At 56.5% G+C, this 13139-nt stretch overlaps 1 protein-coding gene across 1 annotated transcript in view; it reads left to right on the top strand.

The window, feature by feature from the left end:
* CLPB (ClpB family mitochondrial disaggregase) overlaps window positions 1-13139 on the top strand; it is an 86478-nt gene continuing 73339 nt past the window's right edge. The window contains exons 1-3 of the mRNA XM_059827626.1: window positions 1-412; window positions 578-883; window positions 4513-4564. Coding sequence (XP_059683609.1) covers window positions 1-412; window positions 578-883; window positions 4513-4564 — 770 coding nt within the window. The remainder of the gene's footprint in view (window positions 413-577; window positions 884-4512; window positions 4565-13139) is intronic.

Raw genomic sequence — 13139 nt, 5'->3', positions numbered from 1 at the left:
ATGCTCGCCTCCCTGGCGTCTCGCCCGCCGCCGCCGGGGCTGGCGCGGCTCCTCCGGGCGCGGCCGTGGCTGGCGCCGTCACGGGCGGCTTCCGGGGTTGCGGCGGCGCTTGAGGGGGCCGGGACCGCCAGGCCGCGGCTGCTCCCGGCTTCGGCCGCCAGGGGGCGCCGCGAGCCCGCACCGCCGCCGGAGAGCGCGGGGTTGCCATGGCGGGGCGCGGCCGGGGGGGGGCGACCCCTGGGGACGGGGCCGGGCCCGGGGGGCTGCCCCCCAGCAGTGGGGCCGGGGGTCTTCCCCCCAGCAATGGGGCTGGGCCCGGGGGTCTCCCCCCCAGCAATGGGGCCGGGCCCGGGGGTCTCTCCCCTAGCCATGGGGCCGGGCCCGGGGGGCTCCCCACTAGCCATGGGGCCGGGCCCGGGGGGCTCCCCACTAGCCATGGGGCCGGGCCCGGGGGTCTCCCCCCTAGCAATGGGGCCGGGCCCGGGGGTCTCCCCCCTAGCAATGGGGCCGGGCCCTGGGGTCTCCCCCCTAGCAATGGGGCCGGCCCTGGGGGGCACCCCTGTAGATACGTGGCCAGGCCCAAAGGGGACCCCCACGTTGGAGGGGCCGAGGCTGCAGGCCCCAGGCCTGGCCCTGCTGCGGACCCCCAGGCTGCGCACCACCAGCCTGGCTGGCGCAGGCTGCCCCGTGGCGGGGCCGTCCGGCCTGGCGGCGTCCCTCGAAGAGCCGACGCCGTGGCCCTCGGGTGCTGAGCGGCACTGTCGTGGCGGAGGAGACCCCGGTGGGCGTCGGAGCGGAGATGGGAGCTGCCCTCCGGGAGCTGCGCTGCCTGCCCTCCTCGCTGCGCTGGCGTACTGCTACCTCAGGGACCATCTGTCCAAGGGTGACTATCGCTGCTCGGCCAGCCCCAGGGTGGGAGGGGGCTTGATGCGGAGCAGAGGCGCTTGTGCCCCTCGGGGAGGGGGGCGTGGGGGTCCCTCCTTGGGGATGGAGCCTGCTGGTGCTGGCCTGGGAAGCCCTCCAGGGAAAGTGTTATCCTTGATCCCTAGCCCAGAGGTGTGCTGCTGCGTCGCGGATACCCAAACCCTTCTGTAGTGTGAAGATAACGATCCTCATGTTTGCCACCAAGATAAAATAGCCCGCACCCTTGTCGGCTGCACCCCAGCCCGTCTCTGTGGGTGGTTTTGTGATGTGTGCTGGGAGAGGACCTGACTCCGGGTCCCTGTGGGTGAGGAGTCTGGCAGGTGAGGGTTGGAGCTGTCAGGGTGCGTGTTCTCCGCAGGTCCGGCTCTCCCCATTCCTCTGCTTTGACCGTAGGATATTTTGGGCAAGTAGAAAGGTTTGGGAGTTGGGAAGGGATTGAGTCACTACCCTGATAAGCCCAAGGTTTCTCACGGAGTGGTTTATGTCCACCCCACTGTGGGAAGGAAGCAGTTGGTGGGTGGCCACAAGCCCTTGTTGCCGCAGCATTAGCTTTGGGTCAGGAAAGGCTGAGGCGTGTGTCTGAGCTGAAGCTCACAGGATAGTCCCAGTGATCTGTTGGGACAAGTTGCATGCTTTTAGGTTGACGCGTAACTGTAGGTTTGCGCCACAGCGAGTCCTTTCTCGGCGTTCATGCAGCATTTTTTTGTTGGGAGTACTCGGGGTGCAGTCCTACGCTTGGCCTCTCCGCCCCGGGTTGTTGTCACCCCGCTTTCCTGCCGCAGGACAGGAGATGGAGTGGCCTCGTTGGTGTTACTGGACGAGGTGATGTTAGAGCTGAGACATGTTTGCTGCTCTGCTGAGTGCCAGGCAGCCTTCAGACCTTCAGCTGGACGAGGTCAGGATCCAGGCTCGGTCCGAGCAGTGGAAGAGGAGATGGTGTGTGCACGAGGGGAGCCTTCCCTGCTCGCTGTGGTGCCTTCGTCGTGAACCAGTGCTCGCTGCTCGTGGGTTCGGGCTTGTTGGCAGCGAGCGCATCCACTGGTGGGACACAGGCCTGGGGCAGGAGGGGCTGTGACTTCAGAGCAGGACACTTACTCAGTGGTTTCAGGCACTGTCAGAGGTCAGTTTCCCTGTGAGTAAGGCGCCGACTGCTGTGCTGGGCTGCTGGGTTGGTTACCCAGGAGGTTTCATCATCGTTATGGGGAGTCTTGTGTAATTAGTGCTTAGGAAAGGTCTGCGAGACCGAGGCCTGGCTTTCTTGCAGGAGCCGGTTTGTGGACTGGTTAGTGTTTAAAGCTGGGCAGCCACGTGGCTGTGGCTGCAGGCGGAGGGGACAGAGCCACAAGCGCCCCAAACCCCACAGCCAGGGCGGCGGGGAGAGTGCGGGAAGCAGGCGGGATCCTTTCCCAGAGAGGGCAGGGATGCAGCTGCAGAAGGTCAGGCCCGGAGAGCTCCGGGGTCCCTGCAGAGCTCGCTGAGCCAGGCCACACATCGGAGAGCCTTCTCGCGCTCTCGCTTTGCAGGTTGCTTTGGGGAAGCCCCACGTTATTCTTTACCAGGTACTGCATCCAGCTCTGGGGTCCTCAGCACAGGGAGGACATGGACCTGTGGGAGCGGGTCCAGAGGAGGGTCACGAAGATGATCAGAGGGCTGGAACAGCTCTGCTGTGAGGACAGGCTGAGAGGGTTGGGGTTGGTCAGCCTGGAGAAGAGAAGGCTCTGGGGACACGTTCTTGTGGCCTTTCAGTACTTAAAGGGGGCTTCTAAGAAAGATGGGGACAGGTTTTTTAGCAGGGCCTGTAGCAGTAGGACAAGGGGTAATGGTTTTAAACCAAAAGAGGGGAGATTTAGACTAGATATAAGGAAGAAATGTCTCAGGATGAGGGTGGTGAGACATGGCCCAGGTGGCCCAGAGAGGTGGTGGGTGCCCCATCCCTGGAAACATTCCAGGTCAGGTTGGACGGGGCTCTGAGCAACCTGATGTAGTGGAAGATGTCCCTGCCCATGGCAGGGGGTTGGACCAGGTGACCTTGAAAGGTCCCTTCCAACCCAAACCATTCCATGATTCTCTGACTGTGAGGAAGACACTGTGCTGGGCCTGAGTCCAGGCTGTGGTGGCTGAACACTCGATAATTTGGACACCAAAGGTCGTTTGACCCCAACTACCTGGGGTCTACCCCGTGTCTCGGGCAGGGCTGAGTGGCCGGTGCTCTGCTGCGGTACTGGGGCCAGCGAGCAGCCGTCATTGCCCAGGGGGGACACATGAACGTGCCCGCTGCTCCTCCCCTCTGAGACGCTCAGCCTGGTGAGTTGTCCTTGAGACAGCATGCTGCCCGGGTAAACCTGCAGTGCCCACTGGTCTCGGCTTTGCTGATAAGACCACTAAGAGCTGGAAAGCTCTTAGTTTGGATCTGTGTCTGCACCCAATGACATCCATCAGCCTAAAATAGCTGTCAGAGCCCTGTCTGCTCGTGCTGCTCTCCAGGAAGACAGGTTAAAGATGCAAGGCAGAAGGCCGAGCCATGGGCACAGATGATTTGGAGAAAGGAGGCACAGAATGGTGGGGAGAGAGCTGGAAGCACCTGAAGGCTGGTAAGAATTGGGGAGAATTGTCCCCAAATGCCCCGGGACAGCTCTGATGTCTGCACTGTTTTTGAACAACTCCCGCTCCAGCAGCTCTGTGCCTCTCCGTCAGAGCTGGGGTGCTGTCCTTACCCTCTCTAGCCAGGAGATGTCATTCTGAGCCTGCGGAAGGAGCTCGCTGGCCTTGGTGTGGTGTCTGGAAACCTCTGGCTGAGGCTGTGACTGCCTGGGCTGACAGCACCAGCTGCCCCGCAATGCCTGTGGTACCCCAGAGCCCGCCGTTTGCAGGCTTTGCCTTGCAAACACAGGAGAAGTCTTTGTTTCTCCGGTTGTTGACACAGTTGGTTCCTTGCTGGAGCTGCTGCTGGCTCGCCCCCAGCCCTGCGTGCCACAGCAGGACCCTTCCCTTCTGCTCCAGCCTTTTTCCAGGCCCATCCCCTTGCACCTTCCGAGCCAGAGACTGGCAGCGCCCGCAGTCGTAAGCGAAGGTAGTTTCCTGCAGACGTGGGTGATCTCTGGCAGGCTGGGAGAAGAGACTGGTCTCCCAGGGAGGAGCAATTCATGTCCCTGGCTGCGTCCGCTGAGGTGCTGCCCGAGGGATCTCTCGTGTTACGGTGCGGCGCGCAGGGAGCTGCTCTTTCAGCTGGCTGAACATCTGTGTTTGGGCTGGGAGAGGTGAGGAAGGGACTCGTGCAGCCAGGCCGGGGATTCAGCTTGCACGCAGGTTCCCATGTCTCTGCTTGTGGCTGTGTTTTGAGAACTGCTGTTCAGTCCTGCCTTCCCCAGAGCCTAGAACCGGGGCTTGCAGGGAGGCTGTGGTAAGTCAGCAAGCAAGGGATTTTTGGAGTAACCTGCTCACAGAAATAGATCCTTCCTAACCGGTGGTGTTTGATAAGAGCTGTAAGCACAGGCCCTGCCTTCTCTGCTGCAGTGGCCTGTGCCACCTCCGAGTTATTATGTGCGTGCATGTGTTTTGCTGCTAACTCGCTTTCTCTTCTGTTTTCAGAAGATGCTCTGCTGGAAGCTGCGAGGATCAACAACGTTTCGGAAGTCAACAGGTGAGCAGGCTTTAGAGAGGTGTGAGAGAGCAGGGCTGCCGAGGGCGTGGGAAGGCAGGAAAGCTCTGTCAGCACTTGGGGAAGGGGTGGGCTCATCCTCGTTACCCGCTGTGACTCGGCACTTGTTCGTGTTTTGGTGGGCATCCCAAGGCACAGCTCCTGGGACAGAGGCTGGCTGCTCCCACACCTCTTGGGGTGCTCACCTTGCCGTCTTGGATCCAGAGCGGGTCGGAAGGGACGGTGAGCAGAGTTACCTGTGAAGTGGAAGGCAAATCGCAGCTCCCAGTGCTGGGAGAGGACAAAGCGTGAGACTGCAGTGCAGCGTGGTGCAGACAAACCCCTCCAGGCCAGAAGCCGTAGAGCCTCGCTTGTGGGGGTCTGTCTCTGAACGAACAGCCCTTACGGGCTCCTCAGCCCGAGCCAGCAGCTCTCCAGCCCGGACAGGGGCTCGTGTCCCACAAGGAGCAGAGGAGAGAGCCCAGGTCTGCCTGTGCCACACAGGCCGACCTGTTGGGAAGTGGCTGTGGTTGGTTGACCAAGCACATGCCCGTTAGGGAGCGGAGCATCTCCAGAGCTGTCCCGGCGCTCCTGTCCCACAGGCAACGGGCCTCCAGTTCTCTTGTTGCCGTTGGCCGTGCCTGCCTCTGTTGAGGTTGTGCCATGGCATCGTTTGGGAGCTGTCTAGCAACGTTAAATTCACTGGGGTGTTAACAAACGAGCGTCTTTCTCAGGCCCAGTGTGTGACCAGTCCCTGAGAGGCACGTTTGCTTGCTGCCCGCCGAGTCCTCCTGTGGCTGTAGCTCTGCGGAAGGACTTGGATTGGCTCGAGCGGTTCCCAGGATGGTTTGTGAGCAGCGCTGCTGCATTAACGAAATATGTCTGCTGGCAGGCCAGCGCTGACCTCATCTGCTGCGAGTGCCAGGGACTTGCTCTGGAGCTGTGTGGGGGAAACAAGCCTCCTGAAAACATGGGGTGAAGAGAAGCGTCTGAGAACCAGGTGGAGCTGCTTGTCCAGCTGAGCTCGGCTGTTCTGCCTGGTCTTTCTCAGTAACCCAGTGGCGATGAGGTCTCCCGTGCCCCAAGCACTGCCCTCAAACAGCACAGAATTAAGATTTTTTTGGTAGCCTGGCAGCTTGCGTAGGATGGGAGCAGACATTGCTGCTCTCCTGTGTTTGCTCTGCCTGATGTTTCTCTCTGGCTGAGATCTCCCACCCAGCGCAGGCATCCAGGGAGCTCGGTGCTGCGAGCTGCTGTCCCTGCATCCTGCTGCGGCAAGGGAGGAGAGCCCTCCTGGCCTGCAGCCACGGGATGCTCCTTCCAGTCTCCGGGATCTCAGAGGAAGCAGCCTGGCTCTGCTGCACCCCGGGGCTGAGATCTGGCCTAGATCAAGGACCGAAGAGGATATTGGTGTGCAGCTAATTGGCACATGTGTTCTGTTGCTTGTAATTGCAGGAAGCTGCTGCTTAGGGATGTCTGGGTGATTTGTGAGCCTGGTCAGGCAGAGCAGCAAGAGGGATGCTCTGTGCTCCCCCTGATTCGGGAAGGGCTGGTGGCTCTGTGCAGCCCAGATGTGCTGCACGTCCACGGCCTCTCCCTTTGTTTCCGTGCTCTTTCCTTCCAGTCCTGCTCCCTGGGGGGGAGCTGCCTCCCCCCTGCAGCACCCCGGTGTTTGGAGCTCCCCGCCTGCCTGTGTGCCTCGCACGTGCCCTCGCTGCCCGGCACGGGCAGGGGACGGTGAAAACTCAGCCTCTGCTTTACAACAAGCTTCCGCAGCCCAGGCACTCCACCGCTGCTTGCAGAGCTGACAGAGGAGGCATGAACAGAATTACCTTAAGGGCTCTTGCTCTTGCCACCTGCAAGGGGTGAAGCCCAAATTCAGCATTAGCAGGGCAGGAGCGTGACATTCAGCTGAGCACTGTGGGCTGCACCCGGGAGAGGGCAGCGCCGTCCACCTAAACACCCTGTTGGTGACTTGTCCTCTCCCCCCTGCTCCACACAGCTGGCTGGTGGTGAGTGAGGAGAGGGGAGGCCGGTGTGACAGAGTTTTCTAATACAGCTTTAGCCTCATTTAAACTCTCTCCCGTGGCCTAACGTCTTGGTATAATAACTTAAAGGCAGTGAAAAGCCAGTGGTGCAGTAGGGCTGAACTCCTGCGCACTGTCTCGCTCGGGCCTCACAGAGCGATTCAAGACGCGTGTTCTTTACTGTTCAGCCACCTGTCTCCTTAGGCCGTGCCAGGAAAGCTGAGCAGAGACGTGTTGTTGCTCGTGTTGTGGAGCAGTGCTGATGTTGGTCAGTTCTCTGGCCTTTTGGCTCAAAGACTATTAGAAGCAGCACCCAGATGTTTATAATTCTCCAGACCGCGTTCTCTGCTACACGCTCTCTTCATCTGCTGCTGGGGGCTTGTTTTTCCTTGCTGCCCGAACTGGGGAGCTGGCCTTTTTCAAGTGCCTTGTTCAGCTGACGGCTTGTCACGGCCCTTTACGCATTAAAACTTCGTAACTACAATGCCTAGGAAATGCAGCCTTTTGGTCTGAAGTGTAGAAAATGGACGTGTGAGGGAGGGTGGTGTGAGGTACAAAGAAGATAATTTTGAAACCATTGAGTTAAGTCATAGTTGTGCTTAATTGCAGAGGGAAAACAGGGTAGAGAGAGGCTCCAAGGCAGTTTGGAGCAGAGGCTGTGCTATAAGCAGAGAACTGAAGAGCTTTTAGGGTAACTCTGTGTCCCATATCCCAAAAGAGTTCTGTGTTCTCTCTTGGAAGAGAGTGACTCCCTTCATCACCCTAACAGCCACCCGCAGGGGCCAAGGCTATCATCCTTGTGGAAAACTAGGGAGAATGAGAACCCCCGTAGAGGATTTGAAAGCCAGCGAGGATAACCGGTAGCTGGTTCCTAAAATGAATGATAGTCAAAGAACGGGAGGCGAAGAGGCCCGGGGATGTGTGGCCATAACCTGCTGCCTGTTGAGGTGTGGCGGTGACCTGGTGCAATGAAGAGTGAAGCATTTTTTTCCTGTAGGAATTAATGTAATGAGGGGGTGGAGGGGTTGTACATGAGGACTTCAGACATACACCTTAAATACACTGGGACAGCGTGCGTGATGTGGAAGATGGAGGGGCAGGAGCAGCGTCAGAATCATTAACCGGAGAAGATGCTGGCTTTTTGGAGGCCAGTTCTTCAGAGCAGGTCACCCTTCCAGAAGATCTCAGCCTCCCCATCTTGGACTGCTAATCTTCCAGTGCGGGTCTTCTCGCTGCCTCTTTCTGAGTATTTACGTCTCATCATCGTATTCCTCAAATTAGTTAAAGTCAGTCACGTCAGTTGAGTAGGAGGGTCCGAAGATGGTGTAATGACAATGGTTAGAGGAACACGGCATCAGGCAGCTGCAGAACTCCTAAATGACCTATGGAGAAGCGACAGGTAGCAGAGCGCTGCTCTATGATAAGTACTTCCATGTGTGTAAGGACGTGGATGACGCTCCTCGGATTACGCTGTATTAAAGAGCTCACGTTTCACGAGGCTGCAGGCAAACACGCTGCTTTGTTCCAGCCCTCGGGACGTGAACGGAGGTGGAAAATAAGCGATACAGCTATGCAAAATTAAAAGCATTTGATCCTGGAAGCCAAGCTGTCCTACGCCTGTCCAGATCTTCTGTCTGGGAACCCAAAGAACCCCAGGCAGAGATGAAAGTCGGGCTGAAGGAACCGAAAGGAGGGTTTGTGTCAGGGGCCCTTGGGCAGCACGTGAAGGCAAGGTCTGGCTGTGCCTCGGGCTGGTTGGCAGCTGTGCCGCTGCACTAGCGTCTCTCCGAATTTGGGCCAGGATACTTACACAAGCCAGCCGAGCTCTACTCACAACTGGCGTACAGAGCACCTTGCCCTGACAGGCTTCCTCTGGCTCCCTTTTTGCTCTTGAACTGCTAAACAGGGAGAGTGATGAGACACGATGAGCTTTAGTTCAGCCGGTAACTAGACATTTCTCAGCCAGGCTTGGAAAGACTAAGGTTATGAATATCGGAAATGAATGGGAGGCGCATGTTCAGGGGAATTTTGCGTTATTCCAACCAGCACCTTTTTCCTTGGTTAAGGTTGAACAGGCCTTTCAAACATACCGGGCAGACCTCACGTTAACGCACACGTTAGTGTTCCTGCGGCAAGGATCGCCTGTCCAAAGGCTGGGTCCAGCCCCTGAGCCATAGGCTCTCCTCTTCCCTCTCTCTGCTCTCAGCTCCCAGACAGGTTTTCTCATCTTTACCTGCTTGCTAGATGCGAGAAACCAGGCTGAATTCTTCACTGAGATCGAGGAACGCGTTACCTTCTGAGACCATTCCCTTTGGAGCGTGTGGCCAACCAGCTATTCCCTTCAAGCCCTTCATGCTGTTAGCCAGCACAGAAGATAACACCTAATTAATGTGGATAGTTTAATTTCCCTCAACCTCAGTTGTTCCGTGCATTTGGAGGGAAAGCAAGAAGCAAAGCCATAAAGAATTACTGCCTCAATCCCCCTTGTGTTTATATTCAGTATTAATATTGATTCTCTGTGTTCCAGCTTTGTTTCTTAATAAGCCACCCACAAAAGTGCAGGCTTACAGCAGAGTTTCCTCGCCAGATAAATATGATGGAACAGTATTCTCACAAGCACTGTACGACTGTGACTCATGGAAACACAGCGCGTATGTCAGACGGCTGTTATCAGGCTCATTCATAACAGCAGGCAGCAACCCACATCTGCATGTTAATGAGATCTGGAGATGACCAGGCGCTCTCCTGCTCTCAGAGGGATCCAGCCAGGCATGGTGGTAGGGCAGGAAGCTCCGTGTCAGCTCCTGCAGCTGGTTTTGCTCTCTCCAGATTGATTTTTAGGTCGGGGGGGTTGCAGAAACAGCTAAGTCAAGCTTGATCACCCCAAACGGTGATCTCTCCCTTTTGGTCGAGCAGCCGAGCGTTGCTCCTCTTGTCTCTGACTCATCGTTGCGCTTCCTCCTCCCAGGCTGTGTCTGTCTCTTCTCCCTTGTTTTGTAGGCAGCAAAGCTCATCGAGCAAGAGTTCCCTTCTGCAGCAAGATGGGGTTTGGCCCAGCCTGGGCTCCTGGCCACGGCGGGGTTACACCGGATTAACGGTCCTGATCCCCACGGCAGGAACAGCCCGCTTTGCCTGGATGGGAGGAGGGTGGTCCTGGTCCGTTACTAGCCTCGCTGTCCCCTGCTTCCAGTCCTCCGATAGCGTGACGTCTCCCCTTGCTGTCACAGAGAGGTTTGCTGCCCACCGGCACAGTGCTCCAGGGCTGTTCAGTCCCCATATAGTTAGAACTTAGTCACAGAAACGCTGATGTGGGATGCGCTCCGGAGCGTATGGCATACATGGGGTGTGCTGGCTGGGCCAGACTTCTTTCCGCACCGTGAAAATACCTCTGGCCCAGGGCATACCCTCTCATGCTGTTTTGGCCTGCTAGTGAGAAAAGATTAAACCTGAAGCTGTGGCCAGCTGCAGGAGACTGAGCTGAAGGTTCAGGGGCTGCGTTAGTTGCTGCACTCGCTGAACTGCGTAGTCACGGTGGTGATTTGCTTTCTAATCCGTACCCGGCACAGTGGTGGGATGAGCTGAAAAACAAGGCTGCTTTTCTAGAAGGCTTTCTGCTCTGGGGCACGTGTGACACGGCAGGACCTGGACAGTCCTCCCAGCTAGACCAGAGCAGTATTCATCCTGTCTTTTACGCCTTTTATATCTTTTTATGTTTAAATGGCTAGGAGGAACCGAATTAAGCTGCCAGGACCACAGTAGATCCATGGAGACGCGTCTCTTCGTGTTCCTGGACATTGCACTTGTCTCCCTCTCAGTTCTGTTCAGAGCAGGGTTGGGGCTAGGAATTCAGCAGCACCTTCTATTTGCTTCCCATCTCAAGAATTCATTAAAGAATTCAGAAACTGTGTATGAAATCACAGACTGGGTAAAAAAACCCCTCTGTAGTGAATCAGGCTTCGATTACCAACTTGGAACAACACCCTCCTCAATCCAGGGACGGATTTTTGGAAGTCCCCTTTCTGAAATGAGCCTGAATCGGAGCTGAACATGAGCTGTTTGCATCAGAGCTTCCCGGAGCTCAGCCCCGTTGGTGGATCTTTCTCTCTGGACCCGGCAGCCCCGTTTCTGCCCCCACCAAGCACAAACGGGCAGTTGACGTGGAGTTGTGCTGCCCACGCCGCTGTCTGGAGCTCCAAGCAGAAAGTCGTGCCCGCAGCTGGGAAACTGTCGGATCACGGGAAGGAACTCTGCGGAGGGTGTGGGCCCTTACGGGAGCAGATACCCCGTCTCGTAGCTGTCAGAGCATCTTTCTGTCTCAGAGTAATTTGCAGTGCCGTGAATATCGCGCGTGGGGCCTTACCCTCGAGGGACGCCTGAGCGCTTTGTAGGGTAAACGTAGGAGTCGTGTCAAGGGCTACCGAAGCATGACTGCCTGTGGCCACCCGCCAGCCGTGTACCCTATCTTCTGTCCTAAACAGCTGTGAAACGTCTTCAGCCGTGGCAGTGAGGGAGGGTTGGAGACGTGAGTGGGAAATTATTTATAATTACATTTATTTCCATTCCTACATGCTTTATTTTTTGCTGTCTGTTTGCCCTCACCAGGCCTGTATTTGTTAGTATACATCTGAGTTAATGGACACCTGGGTTTTTTAGGATAAACAGATGTTTTTCCTTTAAATGTCCCCTTTAATCTTTTCTCTTAAGGTGCGGACCAAATTATACAGTACTTTGTTTCAGTGGAAGTTTTTGACTGGTTATCAAGTTTGATTTGGTGCATGGCCTTGGGGACTCGGAGCAGATGCAACAGCCCAGATTTCTTCCTGTTGGCTATGAAATATCGGAGGAGACTTGGATGCGCTGTGCTTTCCCGTATTGGATAGCTGAGAAGCCAAGAGGGGCCAGCCTTTCCCAGGCAGCACCGCAGAGCGGGCTTCCCAAACAGGGCAGCAAGGACTGAGGAGGAAAGATGGGAAATGAAGCGGTAACTTCTGCTGTTGCCGCTCAGTTTCTTGCTGGTTTTGCAGGAGCGTTTTGCTTTAACGCTTCCCCTGTAGTGACCTTTTTTCATGCTTTTTGTTGTATTTTGTCCTCCCAGGACTGATGATGTTTGCACACTGAGTCATAAGACCAATCTCTTTGCAGTCGGCGTCCAGCCAGCCAGCCAGCCACAAGAGACAGAAAATCTCATGCCTCTCTCCAAAACAGCTTTAAACCTTTTAAAGTGCCCAAAACCCTCTCTCTCAGAGCAGACACCGACTCATCTGGCATGGCTGGATGTGTGGAATACATCTGGTAGCCATCACAGGGCTAATTCCAGTTAATGTAGGTGTTTATCGCTCTGGCAGCAGCGGGGCTGAGTGCAGGATAGCCTCCGTGTGAGGGAGACGGCCGAGCGGCTCTGGGTTGCAGGAAAGGCGGCAGCAGCACCGGGAAGGGCAGTCGGCCGGCGTGGAAGTGGCCCGTACAACCACGAGCGATAGGGACGAGTGGGAGCAATTATTCCACTTCCCTCACAGCTCAGGAGCCAAGGAGCACCCGGGGAGATGTCAGGCAGCAGGTTTAAAACAAATGCAAGGTGCTTTCTTACGCAGCACGTAAACTGTGAAACTCGGTGGATGCTAGGGAGCCTGAAACTCGAGGTCAGGTCCGTGCAGAGTAAGCCTAGCAGGTAACCACGTGTCACCTCCAGCTCAGAAAACCAGTGTGTTGTGAATTGCCAGAAGTTAGTGTATTATGCTCAAATCCCTCTGCAAACAGGGATTACTCATGTTCTTTCCCCAACTACCTGCTCCTGGCCGCTGCCAGAGACAGACTGTCGGGCTGGTGTGGTATTTTTCCAACGCACAACTTAGCTGTTGCATTGCGGTGACTTGGGAAGTCAGCGATGAATTGGGACTCCTTCAGGGGAGGCTACATTTTCGTTTCCTCTCAAGCCCTGGTGATGCCAACCGTAGCACACGTTAGCCAGCAGCGAAGCCAGCCCTTCTAAACTCCTGCCCTCCCCTGTTCCCTGGGCGGTAGCAGGAGGCAGGGTGTGTACGTCCCAGTCCTTTTCTCCCTCTTTCAGCCTGTTTTGAAAAGCAAAATCTACTCGTAGCATTGGAGCATGGGACGAGGACCAGCATCTCGCTGTGTGTCTGTGTCAGTCTCTTCACGTTCACGTTGTGCCACTTCGGCATTCCCCACCCCATGTGTTCTCGCCTGTGGTGCTTTTGCCCACCTCAAACAACCCCACTCTCATCTGGGAGCTTGGTTTCCCTTCTGAAACTCGGATTTATAAGAGCTTCCCTTTGATTTTGGAAATTTATTTCCAGGAGTTTCTCCTTGGCTACCCACCTCCCCACATGCCCTGTTTGTGCTGTCTGGGTTAGGGGCACCGTCCCCTCCGGGACCCCCGTGTCCTGGGAGCTGCGGAGAAAACGCTGCTCTTCTCCGTGTCCCTTCCCTTCCCGAGCCTCGCTTGAACTGTCTGCACCGGCCCTGCCCGGCATCTTGTGGGTTCGTGCGTTTTCACGAAGCACCGTGGTGCGTTACCAGCCCTGAGATGATCA

The sequence above is a fragment of the Gavia stellata genome, chromosome 1, assembly GCF_030936135.1.
Source record: "Gavia stellata isolate bGavSte3 chromosome 1, bGavSte3.hap2, whole genome shotgun sequence".
Classification (NCBI taxonomy): domain Eukaryota; kingdom Metazoa; phylum Chordata; class Aves; order Gaviiformes; family Gaviidae; genus Gavia; species Gavia stellata.
This window is presented reverse-complemented; position numbering and strand designations above follow the sequence as displayed.